The 23809-nt window shown below is 44.7% G+C and overlaps 5 protein-coding genes across 12 annotated transcripts; 1 reads left to right on the top strand and 4 right to left on the bottom strand.

Annotated features, from left to right (window-relative positions):
* Positions 1–2280: 2280 nt before the first annotated feature.
* LOC115683406 (NADPH-dependent aldehyde reductase-like protein, chloroplastic) lies at positions 2281–3682 on the bottom strand. Its single transcript, XM_030607953.2, has 2 exons — positions 3120–3682; positions 2281–2820 (listed from the first exon to the last, which is right to left on the bottom strand). The coding sequence occupies exons 1-2, from the start codon at positions 3509–3511 to the stop codon at positions 2412–2414; spliced, it is 801 nt and encodes a 266-aa protein (XP_030463813.2). The 5' UTR covers positions 3512–3682; the 3' UTR covers positions 2281–2411.
* Positions 3683–4308: 626 nt separating this feature from the next.
* Positions 4309–9326, bottom strand: LOC115683400 (pentatricopeptide repeat-containing protein At4g13650). 8 transcript variants are annotated; one of them, XM_056315380.1, is made up of 4 exons: positions 5909–9326; positions 5723–5815; positions 4839–5513; positions 4309–4806 (listed from the first exon to the last, which is right to left on the bottom strand). In XM_056315380.1, the coding sequence occupies exon 1, from the start codon at positions 9195–9197 to the stop codon at positions 6021–6023; it is 3177 nt and encodes a 1058-aa protein (XP_056171355.1). In that variant the 5' UTR covers positions 9198–9326; the 3' UTR covers positions 4309–4806; positions 4839–5513; positions 5723–5815; positions 5909–6020. The 8 variants fall into 8 exon arrangements, with proteins under 8 accessions (XP_056171355.1, XP_056171356.1, XP_030463807.2 ...); XM_056315381.1 differs by having other exon boundaries at positions 4309–5022; positions 5375–5513; XM_030607947.2 differs by having other exon boundaries at positions 4309–4990; positions 5375–5513.
* Positions 9327–14557: 5231 nt separating this feature from the next.
* On the top strand, positions 14558–17909 carry LOC115683402 (protein SINE1-like). Its single transcript, XM_030607949.2, has 4 exons — positions 14558–14685; positions 14989–15081; positions 15912–17258; positions 17503–17909. Exons 3-4 carry the CDS (start codon positions 15918–15920, stop codon positions 17800–17802), a joined length of 1641 nt encoding a protein of 546 aa, XP_030463809.2. The 5' UTR covers positions 14558–14685; positions 14989–15081; positions 15912–15917; the 3' UTR covers positions 17803–17909.
* A 342-nt stretch (positions 17910–18251) lies between these two features.
* On the bottom strand, positions 18252–20386 carry LOC115683403 (protein NDH-DEPENDENT CYCLIC ELECTRON FLOW 5). Its single transcript, XM_030607950.2, has 3 exons — positions 19873–20386; positions 19191–19631; positions 18252–18578 (listed from the first exon to the last, which is right to left on the bottom strand). Exons 1-3 carry the CDS (start codon positions 20356–20358, stop codon positions 18384–18386), a joined length of 1122 nt encoding a protein of 373 aa, XP_030463810.2. The 5' UTR covers positions 20359–20386; the 3' UTR covers positions 18252–18383.
* Positions 20387–20856: 470 nt separating this feature from the next.
* On the bottom strand, positions 20857–23157 carry LOC115683404 (photosynthetic NDH subunit of subcomplex B 2, chloroplastic). Its single transcript, XM_030607951.2, has 3 exons — positions 22661–23157; positions 21586–22020; positions 20857–21183 (listed from the first exon to the last, which is right to left on the bottom strand). Exons 1-3 carry the CDS (start codon positions 23144–23146, stop codon positions 20989–20991), a joined length of 1116 nt encoding a protein of 371 aa, XP_030463811.2. The 5' UTR covers positions 23147–23157; the 3' UTR covers positions 20857–20988.
* Between the last annotated feature and the right edge of the window lie 652 nt (positions 23158–23809).

Below are 23809 nucleotides of genomic sequence, written 5' to 3'. Positions count from 1 at the left end.
CTTCCGATCGGACGGTAGGTGGACCAAAAGTGTAAAGCACTTTCTTAATATCTGAAAGCTTTTCTTATAATCTCATCACATGAGAAGTTCAATCAGAGACAACCCTTTGAGAACTGCGTCGTAATAGATGTGCTCGGCAGCAATCGACATTTACAATGGTCATAACAAATGTGTAAATGTAATTGAATTCGCGTTCAAACGGAATTTACGGTAACGGGCTCGTGAGACCCTTATGATCACGCCTAGAGAGGTAACCGTGCTGGATTATACAGCGTCTTTTTCGTCCAAACCAGATCAAATGTAGATTATTGAGTAAAAATTAAGAGGCAAAGCAGCTTTGGAGGTTGTGGCATGTAGCGAGGCTGTTGAAAGGAATCATACCAAAGCTTTAAACTTCCTTCTCCACCACTCTTATTCTATAGTTGGTTGGAACCGACGATGTAGGTAAGGGCTCATGGTCAAACGTCGTTGGTAACAACCAAGTTGTGGAGAAGTCTGTCATTCCCTCACGTTTTCAACATCGCATCAGCACAATCCTCGTTTCGTTTATTTATTCTTGTCCATCTGTTTCCACGCGTTGAACCCAGCTAAGTGCAAATGACAGGTCGACCATCCGAGGAAAATCGAGAATAAGCGAGCACGAAGGAGAAGGAAAAGGACAAGGAAAAGGTCAGGTAGCTGAAATACGGGCCCGGACAGTAGAAAACCATGGCGATTTAGAGATGGAACTTGAATGGACCAGACGTCGTTGTTTTCAAGTCCAACAAGATCTTGTAATTCACAGAGCCCAACGTGGAGTAACGTGAACTCTTTTCCAAATCCTTGCCGTGAGACCACCTCCCCCGGTCACCCACCTATAACCACTTGACTTTAACTCGTGTTTATAGGGCACGCCTCAACTTCATATAGTAGATCTCTTCTTCTTTCAAATTCTACGACTGACAGAAGAACTTGGTTGGTTTCCAGGTCCGGTAAGAATTGGCCAAGACCAGGGAGCCACCGATTCAGTTTCCTGATCCAGGCCATGGACCGATCATCCACTAGAAAACCAATCACCCTCGCTTGCCGGTAGGAATTACTGCGAATATGATCACAATGCTTGCACGTTGAAATGAGGGGCTTGCCTCGTATGTATGGTCATAGTTACGCAGATCAAATTAGATATTATCTAGCGGGCGTGAAACTTCTATAATAATATTAGAGGTTGTAAAGTCGGTCACCATTATCCTCTCTTTAATCTAACAAAAAAGAGAAGAAAAAAATTAGAAACCACTTTTATCGATGTGCTCTGCAGCAATCGAAATTTACATGGTCATAACAGATGTGTAGATGTAACTGAATTCGTGTTCAAACCAATCATACAGTAACGGGCGTGTGAGAACCTTATGGAATGGTCACACCTAGAGGGGTAACCGTGCAGGATCAAACGAGCATCTTTTTCCTCCAAACCACATGAAACTAAATCATCTAACCTTAGAACTTACCACCTTATTTATGTCGCATGTAAGAGAGACATCGGACTACAGCAACAGAAACATCAAACAGGGAATCAAACATGCACATGCCCATCTTAAACCTCGAACCATGTGGATCCCGCTTAAAGCCGACACGATCTGACGAATTGGTAAATTGGGCTCCGGTAATAAACATGCAAGAAGGCTGTCAATGCAGAAATCATGGATGTTTCCTCTTTGTTCTGTCGTCTCCTCGACTCGAATCACGGATTTCAGGCTCGCATGGATAATTGCTAGAGGCCACTGCCTGATTGAAACCGGTTATTGAGTTCCACAGTCTTCTGCATAGATTTTACCTCTTCATCCTTTTACATCGACCAGCAATGGACCGGCTCTTATACACGACCTTGATAAAGCAACTTGTATAAACTACACCACCTCGCATCTATCCCTACATCATCTGTCGGCAATCATAGGACCTTAGGGCAACTTTTTTCTAAAGATGATCGCTTATAACTCTTACAATAAGAATAAACAAAAAATATTTCCACATTAACATATTGATTTGAGCCTTATCTAATTATAATTCGTATGCCAAGATCGAAGGAATTTATCATATTAACAATAAATTAATGACCCATGCAAGTATTACTCATCAATTACTGGCCACACTCTGAAGAGCCTTTCATTGCTGGAGGTCTACAGGAAAATTGTCCAAAAAGTCGTAATCCTATTGTATTTTTATCAATTCAGTCTCAAATTTTTCAAGTTTACCAATTAAGTCTTAAATCTTTCACATTTTGCCAATTAAGTTCATCAGGCCATGTTGAAGAACCGAAGGATCAACATCTCAATCGGACAAAGAGAAAGAAACAGAGAATTCCAAAGCAAAGGTCACACATTCCAGGCAATCTTTCTAGACAAGAATGACATAATTCTGGGCTTGAATCCATCAACCTACACATATCCACCATTAACTCTAACCACCTGTCCATTGATCCATTCGGCAGCATCAGTGACCAAGAACCCGACAAGAGGGGCGACATCCTTGGTCTCGCCGAGCCGGCTATGCGGGCACTCCTGGATCACCTTGTTGATCATCTCCTCGGTCTTCCCGACGAAGAACATCTCGGTCGCGATAGGGCCCGGCGCGACGCAGTTGGCGGTGATGCCGGTGCCCTTGAGCTCCTTGGCCAGGATCTTGACCATGGTCTCCACCGCCGCCTTCGAGGCGGTGTACGCCCCGTAATTCGGCTTCAGCGCAGCCACCAGGGACGAGGACAGCATTACGATCCTGCCTCCGCCGCCCCGCTTTAGCCGGTTCGCGGACTCTCTGCAGCACAAGAATGCGCCTCTAGCATTGATACTGTGAAAGACATTACAAAGAATCATCAGCTCTAAATGTTCTACTTGTGATCACTGTGAGAATTCATCACCACAAAAGAGAAGAAAACCTAAAAGAGAGAACACAATTCAGTGACTAGGTAGATATGAATATTCTATTGCATCATATAACGTGGGCAACTCTCTCTGTCACTCTACTCTGTCATCAGAATTATAAGCAAACACTTGAAAACAATTAAGGCCAACATCAACTAGCTTCCAAATGACAAGCAAGAACCGATTCCACACGAACCCCCCCAGTTTTCTCAAGAGCCACATAACCTGAAGGTCTTGTCGAAGTCGTCGACGGAGGTGTTGGCGATGGTGGGGTACTTGGAGTCGAGGACGGCGGCGGAGTTCACCAGGACGTGGACCGGCGACCCGAAGGCCTCCTCCGCGGCGTCGAAGAGGGACTTCACCTGGGCCGGGTCCGACACGTCGGCGCGGACCGAGACGGCGGAGCCCGGGGACGAGGAGTTGATCTCCGCGGCGACGGCGTCGGCCTGGGCGGAGGAGCCCGGGGAGGTGTAGTTGACGACGAGCTTGGCGCCGAGGGAGGCGAGGTGGAGGGCGATGGCGCGCCCGATCCCGCGGGAGGAGCCGGTGACGATGGCCACCCGGTCCTTCAGAGGCAGCATCTCGGCGGCGGCGGCAGCGGCGGCGGTCGTGGCCATGGATGGAGTCACGGAGAAGCTGGAAAGATGTAGGGGAAGCGAAGGGTCACTGAATTACTAGTAAAGGTGTCTCCTTTCCAAGGAAAACGAAGCAGCCCAGAAGAGAAGAACAAGAATTTGGGTGAGAAAATGGACGATTTGACGTTTGATTCTTCGGAGAGTGACGCAGGGAGTGATGTCGCGCCGAGCTTTTCCTCTCATGGCGATTGGCGGGTCCTGATCGTTTTCAGGGGACAAGATCGTCCCACGTGGCACATTTGGATAATCCTCGGCGACATTGGGCCCGACCCGTTTTATGAACACGAACCCAAAGAGGCAAAGAGAAACGTACACAGTACACACGACCCACGGCTTGATTTCTTTCGTTAGTAAGAACTGAAACTTCTTCCTTGTAATTTCAATGAAAATGGAAATGTATCGTGATTATGAAATGAGCTCCGGGGTAATATTAGCGTATCAAGCATTACTCGGTAGTTCTTTCGTGACGGTGATTCGAGTATTATACGAATTGATGATGCGGACGTGTGTCGAGTTTCTAAATTTTACGTTCTTCCTTGTTCACTTGTCTGATTAGAACTGCTCACACCCTATAATTTTGTGAGAGATCGGTTTTCCTAGATTGGGTTTGCAGCTGATTAACATTGTAAACAGGGCGACATTTTGGAACAAAAATGTACAGTTTCTAGTTCTACTTGCAACTGATCACCTTATAGAATTCAATCTACTATCCTTCCGGTTTAGAGCAAATCTTAGGGTGATCAAGACTCTAGTTTGTCCCCACTGCTATTCCTTAAGGGTTGACATGATTGACTGACTGGTCATGTTATATTGAGATAGTGTAAGCAAGCAATCTTGTACTGCTCGAACCATGTACAGTGCACCTCAAGTGATTTTCTCATATGCAGTGGAAGAGGCGAAGACAATACATGAGAACCTGTTTACGGGTCTGTAGGAAACAATGTTGTCTCTGCTGCCATTACTCCCGCCTCTGCATCTGCTTTCGGAGAATGGAAAGTTGCAAAGACCTGCTCTTTGGACATTTTGAGCAATTCATATGGAATAGATACACGGCATGGGCAGATACACTCCTAATCTCACGAATCGCCTTCTTTTCCGCCCACAAAAGCTCTCTCCTCGTGATTCTTTTATGAGGTTCTCTTTTCTTCTGCTTTTCTTTTATTAGAACGAATGGAAGAAGTCGGCATTGATCACTCCCCAGAATAACCTCCACATGCCAAGCGATGCACATGAAACTTACATTAGCTTTTAACCAGAAAGGATTCAGTTGGCATACTCTACCTCCGTAGCTGCTGCTGCTGCTCATTACCTTTCACTTCAGGACATCCATGGAGGTTGCAGAAGTGACACATCCTAGAAGCATTAATCTTGCCAAGGCTAACCCAACAGTTCCCTTCCGCCTTCACGCATTAAACCATTTAGCCACCACTTTATACAGAAGAAGAATGTGTCATAGGATATCTGCCGAATATGGCAACCCCGCCTCATCACTTCTGTATATGGCAAAGACATAATTTCTAAATTCTATCTACCAAGCTTGCACGGGTTCAAGGATTAGGAACTATATAGATTTCTGACTTGGGAGAAAGATGGCAGCCATTCCCAAATCATCACCATATCACCATCAACAACGACCTTTTGGGACTGAAAAGGGTTTGCTGAGCCAGGATGCACTTATATGCTTGAGTAAAACAATAGAATTGAGAAAATATGAAAAGCGACATTGGGATGCTATAATCTGTTAGATTTGAACAGTACAGCAATTCCCAACAAGCCCTGTTGCACCATGAATGGAGCTGGATAACAAGAGCAAAGTAAATAGCACAAGAGGATGTTGAAAGTTACCTGGTAATTTCTCCTGCCATAGTTTAGTTGTAGTATCAGATTATCAGAGTGAAAACAGCTGTTGTTACAGCCAGAGCATGTCAAGGTGTACAGACTGTGCTGAGAGAGGGAAAATGCATTTAATAATTTCCTCTCTCACCTGGGAAGGAAAAAAAATGAACTGTCACAAAAGCACAAGCCAAATTGGCAGTGGGGGCCAATTTCAGTGCGGGTACAAATGATGAAAACAGAGTTGCTCATTTTTCTTTTTGGGTTTATGGCTGAAGAACAAAATCTCTTGTTATCATTTTCGTTCAGAGTGAGTAGCCATACAAGCTAGGTATACACAAGTTCAGTTAAGTGGCTTACCAAGGCAATTTGGAGTCGTTACGTGAAAAAGGGTGATTGTGAGCTAAATCCTCTTGAGACAGATGATCGGGAGGAGAAGCAACATTTCTGCAGCTACAAATGAAATACAGCAGATAAAAGAGTTATAAGAGGGCCATAGCCTGATCTTCCACCCACGAGAAGCAATCAAGAGATGGAATTCTATACCTCAAAATCCCAACCAAAAGGCTGGGAAAGTGCCTCTCATCTCGAAGAGTTACAATGCAATACCGTTCCCCTGAATCAGTCATTTTCCTGATTGACTTTTTGCTTTCATTCATTACCAATAGTCTCTACATGAACAAAGACCGCCATTGAAGTGATGAAAGCGATACGCGTCTCGAACAATGATACTTCGGCTCGATATCTTTGAGACAAATTTGATCCAATTGTGACAGTCATCACAGATACGAATATTTTTTATTACCCGAACTGGGATTAACTCAGGCAAGCTAAGAAGACCAAAAGCAATGGCCAGTTTCTCACTGTGAACAAATCTCATAGGGTCCTTTTGTCCTTGCTCAGCATCACTCCACAGGCTCAATTGTTTTTCCACATAACCAATTTCTGCTGCCCGTGAATTCAGATCTCCAAGGTTTTTGTATATCTCATCTGTCAATGGGTGTAGTCTATCACCCGCATAGAAGGCATGGACCGAGTTCTTGACCTCTATCCAGCTACGACCTGGTTCTTTCTTCACACCTCTCTCTTTCATCACTCGCCTCGTTGAATCTCTGAGATCCCATTTTCCAGTTAATGCATACATATTTGATAGGAGAACATAAGCAGCTGAATCTTCCGGTTCCATCCCTTGAAGATGGCGGGCAGCAAATTCACCAATTTCCACATTTTTATGAATTGTGCATGCACTTAATAAAGTCCTCCAAATCATGGCATCTGGTTCTATTGGCATCTCCTCCGCAAACTTCTTGGCACGCCTCAGATGGCCTGCACGACCAAGAAGATCCACAATGCAGACATAATGTTCAGGTTCGGGCACCAAACAAAAGTCTACATTCATAGACTCGAAATAATTGAGTCCTTTTTCTACCAATCCAACATGGCTGCAGGCTGACAAAGCTCCCACAAAGGTAATGGAATTTGGTGTCATTCCTTGCCGCATCATCTTATCGAACAAATCCACTGCTTCCACACCATAGCCATGCTGGGAATAACCATTTATCATGGCATTCCAAGAAACTTCACTTTTTTCAGGCATGTCATCAAATTCCCTTTTGGCATCGCAGATGCTGCCACATTTAGCATACAATGTGATCAAGACATTGGAAGCCTCAGTTTTGGAATAATAACCTGTTGTTATCATTGCAGCATGAATCTGCCTCCCGAATATCATATTTGCTGTGCTAGCAGCAGCTTTTACAGCAGAGCAAAAGGTGTACAAGTTAGCTTCAACTCCAGCTTTATTCATCCGAGTGAAAACCTGCAGTGCCTCCTCATGACAACCACTCTGTCCAAACCCAGATATCAGTGCATTCCATGATACATTATCGTCAACATCAACCTTCTCAAATACTGAATATGCTTCTTTTATTCTACCACATCTACTGTAAAGACTAAGAAGTGCATTTCCAATCGAAAGATCGAGTGAGAAACCAGAGACCCAGCATTGAGCATGTATCTGGCGTCCTTCATTGAGTGCTGGGATACCAGCACTTGCAGTGATGGCACTTGATAACCCGATATTATCTAATTGGATGCCTCGGTTCTGCATTTCTTTGAAAAGTTGTAAAGCTTCAGTAAATAAATCATGCTGTACATACCCCGCAATCATTGTCGTCCAAGAGACAACATCTTCTTCAGTAAGTCTACTAAGTATATTTCGAGCAGTATCTAACTTTCCACATTTGGCGTACAACTCTAATAGCACGCTGCAGACATACACATTATGCTGAAATCCACTCTTGATGGCATGAGAGTGTATCTGTTCACCTTGATAGAGAGTTCCTAAAGAAATGCAGGTTTTAAGTATGCTTGGGTATGTATATTGATTGGGCACAATGCCTTCGATCTGCATCTTTCTAAGTATCTCAAGCAACTCGGTCAAATTGCCTGACTGACCAAAAGCAACAAGCATCAGATTCCATAAGACCACGTTCTGTCTATTAGTTGAGAGAAACCATTTATGTGCAGTTTTTATGTCAGAGCATTTCACATACAGATCAAGCAGTGAACCTTCAATAACAACGTTGGACAGAATTCCCGTTTTTTCTGCATATGAGTGAAGTTGTTTTCCCATCTGGAGATACCCTGCATCAGCAGAAGCACTCAGGAGGGTTGCTACAGTAACATGGTTTGGTTTCAAGCAATCAGCCAGCATACTATCAAATAACTTTACAGCCTCATCGCAAAGTCCATGTTGAGCAAGCCCAGCTATAAGCGAGTTATATGACACACCATCTCTAAATTCCATCCCACTAAATATCAGCTCAGCAGATATCCAATCTTCTGCTCGGCAGTACAATGTTAAGAGAGCATTGCATACGCAAATTTGAGCGGAGAATCCCCACCTTAAAATGAGACCATGGACCTGCTCTCCAAGCTTGAACAGCTCGATCTTTGTGCAGGCACTCAGCGTACTGGAGAGAAGATACGGCGTCGGCCGAACTGCATCATTATGCATCCAACAGAATAAAAGAAGAGCTTCTCTCTCGCGACCATTTTGAGAAAAGCCAGAAATCATCGCGACCCAAGAAACGCTGTCCCTAGAGCGCAGCATTTCAAAAACCCTCTCGGCGTCATCAATGAACCCATTTTTGGAATACAGATCGATTAGCGGATTACACACCAACGGGCTAGTCCCAAAACCATGACACACAATTTTACCATGGATCTCTTTGACAAAATGGAGGGCAATTCTATTCCCGGAGCAGGCTCTCAAAACCAAAGCGAATGTGTTCTCATCAGGACGAATACTTTCAGCTGTCATCCGACAAAATAGACCCACTGCTTCACCACTCAGCCTCTTGGCAACACAAGCAGATATCATCATATTCCACGAGGACGCGCTTCTCACGAGCATATCATCAAAGACCTTACGAGCACCATCAATGTCACGACCCGAGAGACCAATATCCAGAATTCGCTCACTCGAAGCGAACGGACACGTCATTAACGTCCCCGCATGGAGCTTCTCGCCGCCTTTCAACGATAAAGACCCGACACTCGAAGACCCTTCGAGGAGCGACGGCTCGTGCCCGTGACTGGCCCAGCGACCACCCACTTGCTTCGAGCCCAAGCTGCTTGAGCTCCAGTGGAGACACTGAGCAAACACATGACGGGCGCAGATTATGATGCCGTGTGGACTCTCGCGGTGATGAAGTAGCGGCAAGGAACGAGGCATTACCTTCGACCTCGACAGCTGCCGCGTCGGAGCAATGCGTTCGAGCAAGGAGCGTGAAGAGCGCGACCGGCGGAACAGGGCATTGATTCGAACCATACGAGCGTCATCGGCTTCGGTGGCGGACGGGATTTCGCGGTGTGATTACTTTCCGATGTAATAAGATTTTGAAACGAGGCAGATCATAGTACAACGCAAATGCTGTCATGACAAAGCCGAAGGAAAGAATATAAGTTTCTGCATGAAGTAAAGGAAAAATGATACATGTTGTTTTATAATATTTGGTCCATCGTACGATATTGTCCAAGAACTTTTAATTTATTCAATATGATTCTCGAACATTGAAAACTTACCTATAGTTCAACAATCACGGTGAACAAATTTAAAGTCTAAAAACGATATTGCACATTGGGCCAAACTTCATAAACTTCTGACAAAAAAAAAATCCATGAACCATATTACATAAATTAAAAGTTCAAGGACGACATTACGTGTCAAGTGAAAGTTCAATGACCATTTGTGCTATTATCCCTAAAGAAAAACCACTAGTCACAAAAGAAGGCAAAATGACACAAATAGTCCATGAATTTTGGCTCAATGTGCAATTTGATCCCTGAGCTTTTAATTTGTTCAATATAGTCCCTGAACTTTAACTCAATGTGCAATATGATCCCTAAACTTTTATTTTGTTCAATGTCATCCATAAACTTTTAGTATATGTTCAATTCAGATCTTGAACTATATAAAAAATATTCGATATAGTCTTTTTCATTAATTCAAGTTCAGAGACTACATTGAACATTTTCATATAGTCTAAGGACTGAATTGAACATATACCGAAAGTTCAGGGATAACATTGTACAAAATAAAAGTTCAGAGACTATATTAAACAAATTAAAAGTTCATAGACCAAATTACATATTAGGTCAAAGTTCAGGGACTATTTGTGTCATTATCCCCACAAAAGAACCCCAAAGAAGGAATTGACTAAATTCTCTCTGTTTGATAAGAAACAATTTTGCTAAAATCACACCTTTCGTTTTTGTCCTGTCAAATTAGATTTCACCAATCAATCAGAGGAAAAACGATACTAAGTGTCCTTGAACTTTAACACGATATGCAATGTCGTTCTTGAATTTTTTATTCGTTTAATATAATTCTTCAACTATTCATAAATGTTCAATGTAGTCATTTTATTTGATAAAGCAAGGGAGAAAGCTACCACAAGTCCTTAAAAAATTGTGGCATGTGCAATCTAGACCCAAAACAATTGCAAAATGTGCAATTTAGTCCCAAATCTTTCAATATTATCTTATCTAATTCCTCAGCTTTCCACAACAAAATCAACTCAGTCCATTGGCACTAATCGCAAGTTTTCATAACTACACTATTACCTAGATTTTGGAATATATTTTTATTTCAATCCATTTTCTAAATCAACAAAAATATGTTTTCTTTATATTACTTTTTTATCCGTTGATCTTTATAAATGTTACAAAAGTTCCATTTAAGAATATCATCTCTGTATTAGTAAAAATAGAACATCATTTAAAGTTGTATCCAATTAATATTCTTCATAAATTTTCATAGGGCTATGACCTTTGGGGGTGGGAGCTATGCTGATAGACCCTCTCAACCTTTTCAGGTTTCAAAAATATATATACTCATGATTAGTAGAAAGACAGGAAGCTCTAAGTAATTTAGATTAAATAGCTCGATACAATGCAACGCATTACTGGCGTCAACGCGACCGAAAGATCAGAGTTAAATTCCGATTATCGGGTCGTACGAAAAAACGATGCTTTTTTGTCATCCCAAACGGATTGACACGATTATGACATAAAACGCAAATGATATACGTTTATAAGGCTCATTTCCTGCGGTCGAGATTATCATGACACTCAACGAGTCTTTTGTGCATTTTTCTTTTTTTCGGCTTTTGAGATTCAATTCAAGTGGAAAGCATATGGACAATCGGTTGCACTTCTCCGGCATCCCATCTGGAGGTGATGGTTCGAGGGTGAGTAGGTTTATGACCCGAAACCTACTTTATTATAACCAGTTCTTAACTTTTGGAATCTAGACTTTATCATGTTTACCATGAAACCAATCCTAGAACCTACCATGTTTTTTTTTTTTGTCCATTTCGAAGGTATACCTAAAAACCTATTTTTCTTTTTTCTTTTTGTTTCATTTTTTACAGCATGATTCAAAGTAAAAGATGAACGAGGGCGAGCGAGTAAATGAGAGTCAAGAACAAGCGAGGGTTGCAAGGCTTGAACGAGCGAAGGCGAGCTACAAATGAGCGAGGAGGAAGGTGAGCCGCACTGGCACGTGAGAGATAGAGAGAGAGAGAGCGCAAGAGTTGTGAAGTGTCTAAGTGAAGTTGGAGACAACAGAGAAAGGGAGAAATAGGGAAAAAAATGCCAAAAGAAAACTAGTGTTTTTAGGTTTTATGAAACCGGTTCCAAATTTGGTCCGATTCCCATGTGATTCTTCACTTGGAACTGAAAACCTGGAACCAAATCGGTTTTCAAGGCGATCCGATCCGGTTCCCAATCCCTGATAAAAACGGTCCAATTGCACAGCTCTAATCGCAGCATGTCGCGTGATTTATACAACATGCCGCATAAGTAAGCGTAAGAATGTCACAACGCGTCGCGAAATTATTTTACGACGTCACGACATCATAACATAATCGAATAGAAAAATGTGATTATACGGCCTCAAAAATTTCCCGGTAATCGGCATCGAAGAGAAAGTATCGATGGTTACAATGCGCCACGTCATAGGCTAACGTAACGTGCAATTTTTTGTTGAAGTCTAATCACAAACTGTCACGTGTCGATAACATGGACATAAATCAAAATCTCACTCTTTTTCTCTCTCTCTCTCTCCCTTCTACCCTATTCCCAGCCATCGCAGCCATGGACCTCAGATTTTTAAATTTTCGTGAGCTTCGATGACTCCCGCGGGTGGCTATGGACCTTGGATTTCCAAAGTTTCCGTATTTGTCCTCCGTCGACCGTGGACCTTGGATTTTCAAATTTCGGCGAGCGCCCGGATTTCCAGATCGGACCGGACGACACCAACGATGGCCCTGGACGAGCGTCGGCATTCCCGCCGGTGTCATCTAATCGTTAAAAGACTTGTTGGATAGATTTGGAGCAGCGCCCATATCCAGATTTGTATAGACACATATCCGATGGCCTGGAAAGGTCTCGACTTTTCTGTTTTTTATGTGATGGGACCTTCGTTCGAGTGTTTCAGGCCGTGGATGATAACTATTCTGTCAGAAATAATTTAGAATAGAAATCCGTTTGGCAACGCAATTTCATCTTTCAATTTCTAAAATAAATTTTGATTTCAGAAATAGGTTTGGAACAGAAATGAAAAGTAAAAATTTTTCTATTTTTCTATTTCTAAAACAAAAATGAGAAATTCTTCTCATCGCTCGTCTTCACTACTACCCGGTCGTCCACCCGCCGCCCATCTCCGCCCACTTGCCGGCCGTCGCCTCCCGCCGTTCAACGTCTCCCGCCCCGTCGCCAGCTGCCATTCGCCGGCCACCGTCTCCCGCTGCCGACCGCCCCTCCTCCCGTCGTCGGCCGCCTTCCTCCCGCGGCCGCCCAACTCCTGGTGCCCCCCTCCCGGCGCCACCCCCTACCGTCGTCGGCCGTCGCTCGCCTCCTGCCGTTGCCCGACGCCGACCACCTCCAGCTGCCGTCCTCCGCACTGGCCGTGTCGCCGTCGGCCGCCTCCCCTCGCCGTCCGCTGCCCGCCATTCGCGGCCACCATCCACCGCCACCATCCGCCCACCGTCCACTCGCCGGTCACTTGAGAGGGAGAAATTTTGTGCCGTTCTGAAATAAATTTTTGTTTTAGAAATAGAAATTTGGTGTCGTTATCAAACGTGTTTTTTTGCTCAAAAACTCGTTCAGGAACAAAAATCGAATATTTCTAGCCAGAAATTGATTTTTGAAATAGAATTATTGTCATTCGCAACCTCAATAGCTAGGCCATTGATAGTGTCAAGCGAGATTGACTTGAAAGTCTTTGCCATTACATGACCACTTGGTGAGGGGAAATGGACAAGTTGCAAGTTATCGTGGGGTTTGTTCATATACAAAAGGAGAAATGGCCCTGAGCGACGACAGAGCGGGTGGCTGGCTCGGCCATGGACGGGCATGCAAGCCGCCGCGAAGACGGAGGGGTGGCTCGACCATGGAAGGTCAGCCTGGATGTGGCTTCAACGAGTGTAGATGGAGGAGGTGGCTATGGACAGAGCGGGGAGAAGAGAGATAAAAAAAAGAGAGTAAGTTTTAAAAGAAATTTTCATTTTATGTCCGCGTCATCGACGCGTGGCAATTTGTAGTTGGATTTCAACCCCAAAAGAAAAGAAAAGGAATTGCATGCCTCGAGAGAGCAGGGTGTGGTGTGGAGAAGAAGCCTTCGCAAGAGACGAGCGAAGGGGAGGACGAGTAAAGAACAAAAACGAGCTTTTTCAAAAGAGCAGATTCCTTCCATTTCCCGCGGGGCAGAATGGGCGGGAAAACGGTCCCCTACGCCCTAAAAGCCGTTTCAATCGATCGCGCTTCGAAATGACAAGTCTGCCCCCTCTATAGCCCTAGGCAATCGGCATTGGCATTGGCACGTACTTGGTTTTTTTCTTGAGTCTTTATGATTTGGTACCATTTTTGTTGCAAATCAAAGGTCTCGTGACTTTCTTTCGATCTTAAGTCCTTCCTTCGGATTCGCCCGATTTGAAATGCTTTACGTGCGGAGAATTATGTTGGAAAATTTCAGATGAGTTTTATACACGTCGATGTTTAAATGTCTGAAAATTCCGTAAATATCGCATTACATGCATGGAATGAAAAATGTAAAAAATTTTAAAGAAAAAATCGCTAGAATATGCTGAATAATGCAAAGAATCTTCATCCGGCGAAAAATATAGCAGATGTGGATTGGCATTTACCATCACGAGTTACAAAGCGCAAAATCTTCTACTATGATGATCGATATCTCTCTTAGCCACACTCGACGATTGCTATGTCAAGACCAAGCGATTGGCATTGCCTTTCGAGATATGTCGGTCTGACTTCGACTTTAATCTCTCGGTTAAAAAGAAAAATACTGACCGCTTCGATCCGTTCCTCCGAGCAAAGAAAGCAAAAGATTTCCGCTAAAAAGAGCATCTTTCGATCGCTTGCAAGTAATCACACGAGATGAGAGGATGGTTTCCAATTTTTTGCGCGTTTCACATGAATCGTCCTCAATAGGTAAAGCCTTAAAAATATTCAAGAAAAGTTCCGTAAAACGCTCGACGCGGGAGGGCACAACGGTCTTTGCGGCAGCAGAGGGAGGAGGAGGGGGCGAAATCCCAAAGTGGGGCCCGCATCGGTGGGGGATAGCGGTGGCATTTTAAGGAAAGATTTGAATTCCTCGTTTCCTCTCTCTCTCTCTCTACTTCTTGTTCTTGGTCTTGCCAGTACATACCCCATATATGTTGACATCCCCCGTAAAGAGTTTCGGACAGTCTCGTCGCGGTTCCCGTGATACCCGCCATTGATTTGAAGAGCCCCATGTGAGTATACCTCGCCCTTACCATCTCTCTCTCTCTTGGGTTGCTTCTTCTCTTCGGTGGTGGTGGTGGTGGTGGTGGGAACCACTTGTTGATGATGGCGAATTGATGATTCTCACGCCGCACTGTGGCGTTTCGTGAAAAGCATTTGTTAATTTTCCCCTTCCGAGGAAGATTTTCTTCTTCCTTCTTCTTCTTTTTGGGTACCCTTTTTCGCCCTGGTTCTGTTCGTTGGCGTTGGGTGGGCGTGGGGTTCGGTTCCCGGCTGACTACTGGGGATCTCCGTCGTTTCATTTTTGCGCGCAGAGATCTGAGGATTCGGGCGGCGGAGAGCCAAAATCAGTGCGTTGAAGGCGCGGCGGAAAGAAGGACCCTGTAACTTGAAGTCGCTTCTGACCGGTAATTTCTGCTTCCGTCCCGTTTCTTTACCGCGATTGGTTTTTCTTGCCTTCTTGATTCGGCCTCGTGTCGGAGACGAGATTCGGCGACTTTGATTGATTTGGGCAACTGGGCTTTGAAAATCTTTACTGTGGTATGTCTCTGTTGATGTCTTTCACTGTTAGAGATCAACGACGTCCAAAAGAGCTGAGATTTGGTCGCGAGGCGGGTGGGTTTTTTGTGGATTCCGAAACATACCAAGGTGCTTGCTTTGAGTGAAATGGATGTCTAACACTACGAATTGGGGAAACTCAGAAAGAATACGACCTACTATGAAGGGATATTGAAGAACGGGGGCAGTGCAGGGGAACTAACGAACTAATGACTTCTCAGTATGTTTTGCAAGCACTGTAAATGAAGATTTATCATTTTTTTTATGCTTTAATGGGGCGAGATGATATTTTGCTGCGCAATTGGGCTTTGACCATGAAATTCGAACTTTTTAAAATGACTGTTCGTCGTGGATTTAGGTACATAAACTGTGAAGAGAATTTGAGATTTGGCCATAAACGGATAGGCTTCCTCTCGGATTATGAGACATCCAGATGCTTGAACGTAATTTTTATAAGTATTTCGAGAAAAATATTTTTCAAATAGATTATTTTTTCACGAAGAATATGCATGCACGTTTTGATTCTATAAATCAGCAAAAGTTGCACACTTTGACTTAGTGCAATAGCTAACTGAAGAGCCCAATAATGGAATGAAGAAGACAGTGACTATTTTGACACCTGCTAATGACACTCTTTCTGTCTAAATTGCCTTACTTATCTCCGGTCATGTGATTTTAGGTGAAAATGGTTAGACTTCTCAGCGCGGTACTCCGTAAAGAGTTGGCTAATTTGGATAAGGATGCTGATAGTCGTAAATCTGCAATGAAAGCGCTGGAGTCATATGTTAGTGACATGGATTCAAAGACTATCCCGATCTTCCTTGCACAAGTATCGGAAACCAAAGAAATTGGGTCTGTATCAGGAGAGTACACAATTTCTCTCTTTGAAGTTCTTGCCCGTGTCCATGGGGTTAACATTGTTCCACAGATAGATAGCATCATGTCTACCATTGTCAAGACCTTAGCTTCAAGTGCAGGATCATTCCCTCTTCAACAGGCCTGCTCGAAAGTAGTTCCAGCAATCGCAAGATATGGAATTGACCCTACCACACCAGAAAACAAGAGAAGGCACGTAATTCATGCTTTGTGTAAGCCTCTTTCAGAATCTCTCTTGGGTTCTCAGGAGAGTTTAACTTCTGGTGCTGCCCTGTGTCTAAAAGCCCTTGTGGACTCTGATAATTGGCGGTTTGCATCAGACGAGATGGTGAATAGAGTCTGTCAAAATGTCACCGTTGCTTTGGAGGAGAAAACTACTCAAACTAACTCGCATATGGGTCTTGTAATGTCATTGGCAAAGCATAATGCCCTCATTGTTGAAGCCTATGCAAGACTGTTAATACAATCGGGACTGCGGATCTTGCATACTGGAATTTCCGAGGGGAATTCTCAGAAACGATTATCCGCCATTCAGATGGTGAATTTCCTGATGAAGAGCTTAGATCCTAGGAGCATATATTCTGAGCTTGATTTGATCACTGATGAGATGGAAAAATGTCAGTCCGATCAGATGGCTTTTGTTAGTGGAGCTGCATTTGAAGCTTGGCAAACTGCTAGGAGAATTGCTGCAGAGGAAGGTTTAAAATCAGAGAGAGAGTCCAGTTCAGTCACTGGGTCAAATTTTGGCAGAAGACAGCATGGTCGGAGGAGAGGTTGCTGGGGCTCTGGTGGGCGGTCATCTGCATCGGCCTCGCCTGATTCTCAGACCCTCAATTCCTTCAGTGGATGTGATTCCCTCTTCGAGTCACCAGTTTCATCAAGGCAGGTTTCCCCTGATCTGGATTATACTTGTAGAAGTGCGAACAGGAAGTTATGGAGGTTTGAGAATGGAGGGGTAGATGCGTCTCTGAAGGATGGTTTGTTATCTCAGTTGGCTCACAGGAGTGGTGTCTCCTACACAAATTCTGAATGTGTGAGCTACCGTGAGTCGGATCATAGAGGAGGAAATTACAGTGATGAATTTGAAGATTTCATGCAGGGAAGTCTCTCTGATGGAGCAGCAGGACACAGTCCAATTTCAACTCCCCAGGTAAAAAGACTTAACTAGCCGCTTCCTTTTTATTATATGTGCTGTGGAAAATGATGCCTGTATTGGTTTCCTGGTATGAACAAGTTGATGTACTCAGTGACTTCTACTATGATTTGCCATAGATATGGGAGCATTTCATAGTCTCCTAATTTCTTTGCCTTCCCCAGATTGCACAATCATGTTTAGTCATGGTCAGCAGTCTAGTATAGTGCTGAACTATCGTTTTCCATTGTTTTTGCTTCAGAGTTCACCCTACAATCATGGTTCTCCCTGTGATGCAAACAAGGTCAAAGCACATGAAAATATGGGTGTTGAACAGTTTCAAGGCGGATCAGAGTCAGTATTATCAACTGTCCATTCTTTAGGGTCTCATGATGTGATCTCTAAAGATGCAAGATCACGTCAGATGTACGACATCACGAAGACTCTGAAGAGAACCTTTCTAGCAGTGATGTTTGCCCTGTTTTTCATATTGCTTGCATTTGGCCCTTCACTATTCTGGAAAGATGTTAACTTTGAGATTGGCCGTCTTGTACCAACTTAGATGTTTACCAGTTGCTTTTAGGATAGTCAGAACATTTTACAGGTACTCAACATCTTGTATTTTCTTTTTTTTCTAATGAGCAGTAAGCCAATCTTATCAAGATAGCATGAAGCAATTTTACCTTGCAATTAATGAAATTCTGTTCACGAACCTCAATATGATATACAAGTAAAGGATTCAGCTAAATGTTTGTGTACCAATTTTTGAAGTTGATGGCACGTTCAATAGCTACCATTGCAGCCTAGTGAATGGCAGTGAGATGCTGTCAAAGTGGGATGGTGCATGCATAATCAATTTGTCATTTTGGCAAAACCTGATCATGATGATGAATAGTGAAGGCGATAGCACGCTTTTCTAAGTGCCTTTCTACTAATTGTTTGAGGCCCTCCCTCTTTTGTGAAATTCAATTTTAAGAAGGGTTGTGAATTAGCTTTCAGAAGGCTCAAATATTTAGATTGAGGAATTGGCATTAATATGCGTCAATTACAGTATAAATTCTAGAGAAGCATATTAATTTACGCTCTCAAGTTCCCTAACGCTGCTCTAATAATGCCTACAACGAAAAGACCCACTCCAGGACTTCAGACGTTTGGATTGTGTAAATGTTGCCCTCCAATCCAGACTTCTCCAGGACCAATAACCACTGGTTTAAGGAGAGCTGACTGCCCCACACAGATGTATGCATACTTGCTGTAGTGTTCGTGCTGAGAACCAGGACTGTACAGGTATAGTTCGTCATAACCGTCCTTTCCTACTACCACTGAATTCCTCCTTCCCTGTCACACATAGGAAAAGACAATCATTGAGGCGGAAAAGTGGTTTCCTAGTGTTTATGAATGACTGAAATGAAGCAAAGCAATGAGCCTGTCGTCAAGAAAAGGCTTTCGGAGCAGTCATTAAAGCTAAATTTTTTTATGAAGAGAGTCAGTGCAATATGGTCTTATATTGATGGCAGAGAGCAGCACCTATATGCCGTTCTGGATAAACAATGAGCAAGCTGTTTCTCTTTGGATCCCCCTTGATGTTAAAAGGTGCAAATCAGAGCTCCTTGCAAAGATTCAGCATTGATAGATTTCGCTAACAGAGGATTCAAGATGTGCATCACGAATAATATAAGGAAAAGCTTTATGAGAAGGTGACCAAACTCAGATGATCACATTGGATTATGTTATGGTCATCAAAGAGTTGCAGATGAAGATGCTTATATTGCGTTATCTTATCCACAAATGCAATTAGCTAGTTCAGTTAATGCCATCTTCCTTCCAGGAAAGAAGCAATCAGAGCAACAACTAACCACTTCATCATTTGTTATTTTCTTCATGCCAAATGTTGTGAAGAACACTTGAAACAAAGTGATGACACACGAGTTTACAGTTCTGAAGCCATACCCTGTCAATTATTGTCAAGTTTGTAGGGGCACTGGTGTATATAAGGCTCATTTCATCCGTAAGGCGCTTATAATTGTCGTCTTCTTCACCTTCCATTTCGTCCTCCATCCCATAATCGTTTCCAGAGGCAAATCCTTGAGGTTTGAACTTCTCCCACAGCTTGCCCAAACCAAGCTTGCTTTTCTGGTCGAATTCCGGAGGAACTATTCTGAAGCTCGACGAGAAAGGAGGCCTTCTGAAGAAATCTGAGCCTTCTAATCCGACGGCATAGGTTGCGTCCGGCGTGCTCACGTTCAGATGGCTCAAGATCGAACCCCTCAATTCGACCGTCGTCGTGCCTGAATTGGAGACTTCCATTTCGGTGCTCAAGACTTGTTCTCGAAGGGTCAACACGTATCTTACATCCACCATGCCCTCCGAATCACGGCTAATCAGTTCTACCTGCAACTCAAGATTCCATACATCCTCTTTGATTAGCCCACATTCTCAGAATCTACAACAATTTCACATGAATCATCTCATTCTTCTTTGTGCAGAACAGATGAGGATTTCCATGTCTCCTCAGTAAACTCATCTAATTTCTCTCTGCTGTTCCAATCAGCAATTTCCACAAACAGCAATGAACGATGCTAAAGCAGCAGCAGCAGCAGCAATGGAAAGGAAGAATCAGAAGAAACCAAACCTGCACTGAGTCACCCGAATTTCCTCGAACATCGCGAACGGCCCAATCCCTCGGACGCCACGAGACTCGCCCGCCCTCGCCGTCTCCCTCCACGCTGACGTCGACGCACACCCCGCCTCGCACCTCGGCCCCTCCGCCGTCCTCGCCCTCCGACACCACCGTCTGCAGCAGCTCCATCCTCGCCCCGTGCCACATCGGCGCCTTGTACGACGTCACCAGGCCGCGAGGGAGCATCAGGACCGCCGAGCTCCCGTCGTCGAGGCTCAGCCTCGCGACGCAGTCGTCCCCGATGGCCTCGAACGCCACCCCGCGCCCGCTGAACTCGCCCGCCAGGTAGTCGGCGCTCGTCGGCGGGAGCGGGATGGAGGCGACACGCGACGGCGGCGGAAGCGCGAGCCTCGATCTGGCGGCGTAGTGGAGGGAATCGGAGAAGAGGAAGTGCTTGGGAACGACGAAGTTGAGCGACGAGAGAGCGTTGCAAGCCATCGTGCTTCGAAGCTCGCGCTGTTCTGTTCCGACAAAGCTTTCCTGATATTGCAAAATCAGTTGGTCGGGGCGGGCCTCACTTTATCTGCGGATTTTTTTACATTTTCCCTTTTTTCCTAGATATTCCGCGAAGATATTCTGTCTGAAAAATGCGGCGACCGTTTCGGCGAAGGCGATGATGACGTGGCAAGTTCCGTTGCTGCTAGCGGTTCATCTCGTTGCTCTGTCCTGCAACCTCCATTGGAGAAGCACAAGCAACACAAACTGATGAGAAAGAAGATCAGGGGTGCCTTTCTCAGGACATCCCTTTCCGAGGTGAAGACGAAGGGGACGGCGCAAAAGGAATCGCAAAGAGGTTTAGCAGCTTTGAGCCGACAGCCCCCCCGTCACAAGCGACTCGACTGGTTTCTCAGTCGTCGGCTAACTTTTATTCCTGTGACGGCCCGGAACGCATAAACTGAGCACTCGATTTCATAATGATTGCAGAGAGGTGGTGTGTGTTGGAAGTAAATGTTGCTACAAAATTGAAGGGATGGTCCTTTTACAATTGTGTACTATGGATAAGATCCTATAGCTATAGACTGAATACAAAATGAATGATGGCCGTGTTGATAAGGTGCAGTTCTACGGTTACAAGTTGTCGTGCTCGATAACTTGCGCTCCTCTCCAATCTTCGCCTGGTTTCACGACCACGGGTACCAGCATCGAGGCGGGTCCGGTGCAGATGAAGTAGTCCTTCCCGAACTTCTCTGAGAAAGAGCCTGGACTGGCCACATATATGTCTTCGAAGCCCATCCTGATCATCCTGAAGAACAGCTCGCGTCCCTGGATGAAATAGAATGGAACGAGTACGGTTAATTGGATGAGATGTCCGACGTCATTCTTTAGGAAACTTATTCAGGAAAAGTAACCATAATCTGGCGAATGTTATGTAGACCCGAGATCACATAACTAAGAACAAACGCATGCAAGTTTCCGCACAAGAAATTTTGTCCAGTCAATTTGGAATACAGGCTTTTTTTTTTTTTTTTTTTTTTTTTTTTTTTTTTTTTTTTTTATTTTAACAAATTTTTTTGTTTTTCTAATTTAATTTTAAAACCTAATAGACCTTGTGATTGACAAGGGAAAATAGTGTATTCCTCTAAGAATCCTTCTATGAGAAGCAACAGATTGAAACTATTTTCCGCATTTTCAGCAATGAAGAACTGCGCTAGTTGTGATGTATACCTGGTCCACTGTTTCATATTTTGAGGGTGAGGTGTTGTAGAAAGCCTTTAGTCTCTCCGTCGGCGGAGCTGCATATACCCTACTAAGCTTGTCCTTTAGAATGGTGATTGGCACGTCTTGCACGGTCCATGACCCGGGCTTTTCTTGAGGCTCCGAGGAGAACCATCCAGAGGACTCGGTTTTCATTGCCTCAGCAGGAGAAAGGAGCTCGAAGGGAGAAGAGAGAGGAGGGTGCATGCAGTAGGAGCATCCACAGAGCCCCTGAATCGCTGTCCCTCCGCGTCTCTTGAATCTGAGGTGACTAAGTATAGCGCTGTTCAGCTTCACTTCCCTTCGACCCTTGTTCTTCACGATCACCGCAGTTGCCATGCTCAGCGGATACAAGGAGACAACGTAAGTGATTTCAAGCGTTCCTGACGTGCAGCTCAACTCAACCTGCAGCAAAGCCAGAAAAAACGCGCTTCTGAAATTCGAGCAAGAAGGGCAGTTCCATTAAATAACCAAACAAGGCAACATAAGATGTGCAACCCCAGAGAGCTATTACTTCTAAGGAGAATAGCTATGTGAATAGCTATGTGGACTAACTTGACCATGCCGATTCGACAGTATTGGGATTTAGTCAGATGCAGAAATTTCTAGGTAAGAGATGGGGGAGTTTCTGGTCTTCCAGAGCAGAGTGAAATTCTTTTTTGACATGGGCGAAGAAGCCTTTTAGAGAAACCTACCATTTAAGAAATGAGAACAAAGAATCATCTTGCATTTTCTCCCTTTGTCCGCTGATTCCTTGCAATGTTGATTGATATCGCCATGGTTAACATGTCATTCTTACATAGACACATGATCTCAACTAACTTGTAACTACATATACCAATGTTGATCTTAAATCGAAACAGCAGTCAAGCTAACCCTCAAACTAGCAATCACCCGTAACTATCTGCATTCATCGACCCCGACAGAGAAAATTCAGACACCAGCATCCGTAGCAATAGAACACCCATCACAAGTTAAGCAAAAGGACCATAAAGCAAGAAACAGAGGAAGAGAAAGGGTGCAAGTATGTAAATGCAACAAACACCTGGACTGCATCGATGGAGTCCGAGTCCGCATCCTTCACGGTCCACTCCGAAGCGGCGACGGGCGACCCTTTGGCCGGCGACCCTTTGGACGGGGACCCTGCTTCCGCCGCCAGTTCGTTGATCACCAACCCGACCCCACCCCTGACCCTGCCCGGCGAGTTCACCGTGTACAGAACCTCCTCGAACCCGTCGTCCTTCCAAAACACCTTGGGCCGGTACGAGGCGACGTGGGCGTCCGGTATCGTCAGCCTCAGGGAGCTCCCGTTCCGGACCGTGAGCTCCACCGCGGGGGCGCTGCCGTCCGTCTCCGAGAACTTGATCCCCTTCCGGCCGAACCTGTCGTTGAGGCCGTCCGCGGCGGCGGCTGCGGCGGCGGCGGAGGGCCTTGCGGGGGTGGGCTTGGGGAGGTTGAAGGAGAGGAAGGAAGCAGCCATGGGGGATGAGAAATGGGAAGCGGTTTCCACCCACACACGCTTGGAGCTCATCCTCTGTTTTGATCTGCACAAGCGGCAACGAGTGTTTCTGTCTGGATTTGTGTAGGCCCCACGCTTGTGCATTTCTCTCTCAAGATTTTATTTCCAAAAAAATAAAAAATCTAGAAACATTTTCCTAAAACAATCGTATATATTTTTCGAAATAAATAGTCAATAAAAAATATTGTCATTATCGATAATAATCTATTTCTATACATTTTCGTAAACGATGAAAATATTTTTCGTTAGGATAATAAGGGCATTTTTGTTGACGTTCAAATCTTCTTTGGGCTCTAAAGGCCCTTAGGGCAAATCTGCAAACTTGTTTGGCAATTTTTTTTGCAAGCTTTGAGGAGATGCAATTGCATCTCCAAAGCTTCCTAAGGGCCTTTGGCTAAATGGAGGTTGAAGGAGCATTGGGAAGTAGCATTTTCGAATGCAAGTGGCACTGACTTCATTCCGCTAAGTTCATCGCGCCCAGGAGCCACACGGAGGCCGCACGAGGGTCCGGCGACCGCCGCTTGAGGGATCGGCCGACCTCCGGCGACCACTTGCTTCAGGGTCGCCCAGACCCGGCGACGCATCGCCTTTGGGAGTCGCCAGAGCACCTCGAGCGGCGGTCGCTCGCCCGTGACCAGTCTGGATCGTGCGACCCAAGCGCCGCGTGTCGGGGCG

Source organism: Syzygium oleosum, unplaced genomic scaffold (assembly GCF_021117445.2).
Source record: "Syzygium oleosum isolate NSW1041296 unplaced genomic scaffold, Sole_v2.1 Sole_v2.10, whole genome shotgun sequence".
NCBI lineage: Eukaryota > Viridiplantae > Streptophyta > Magnoliopsida > Myrtales > Myrtaceae > Syzygium > Syzygium oleosum.
This window is presented reverse-complemented; position numbering and strand designations above follow the sequence as displayed.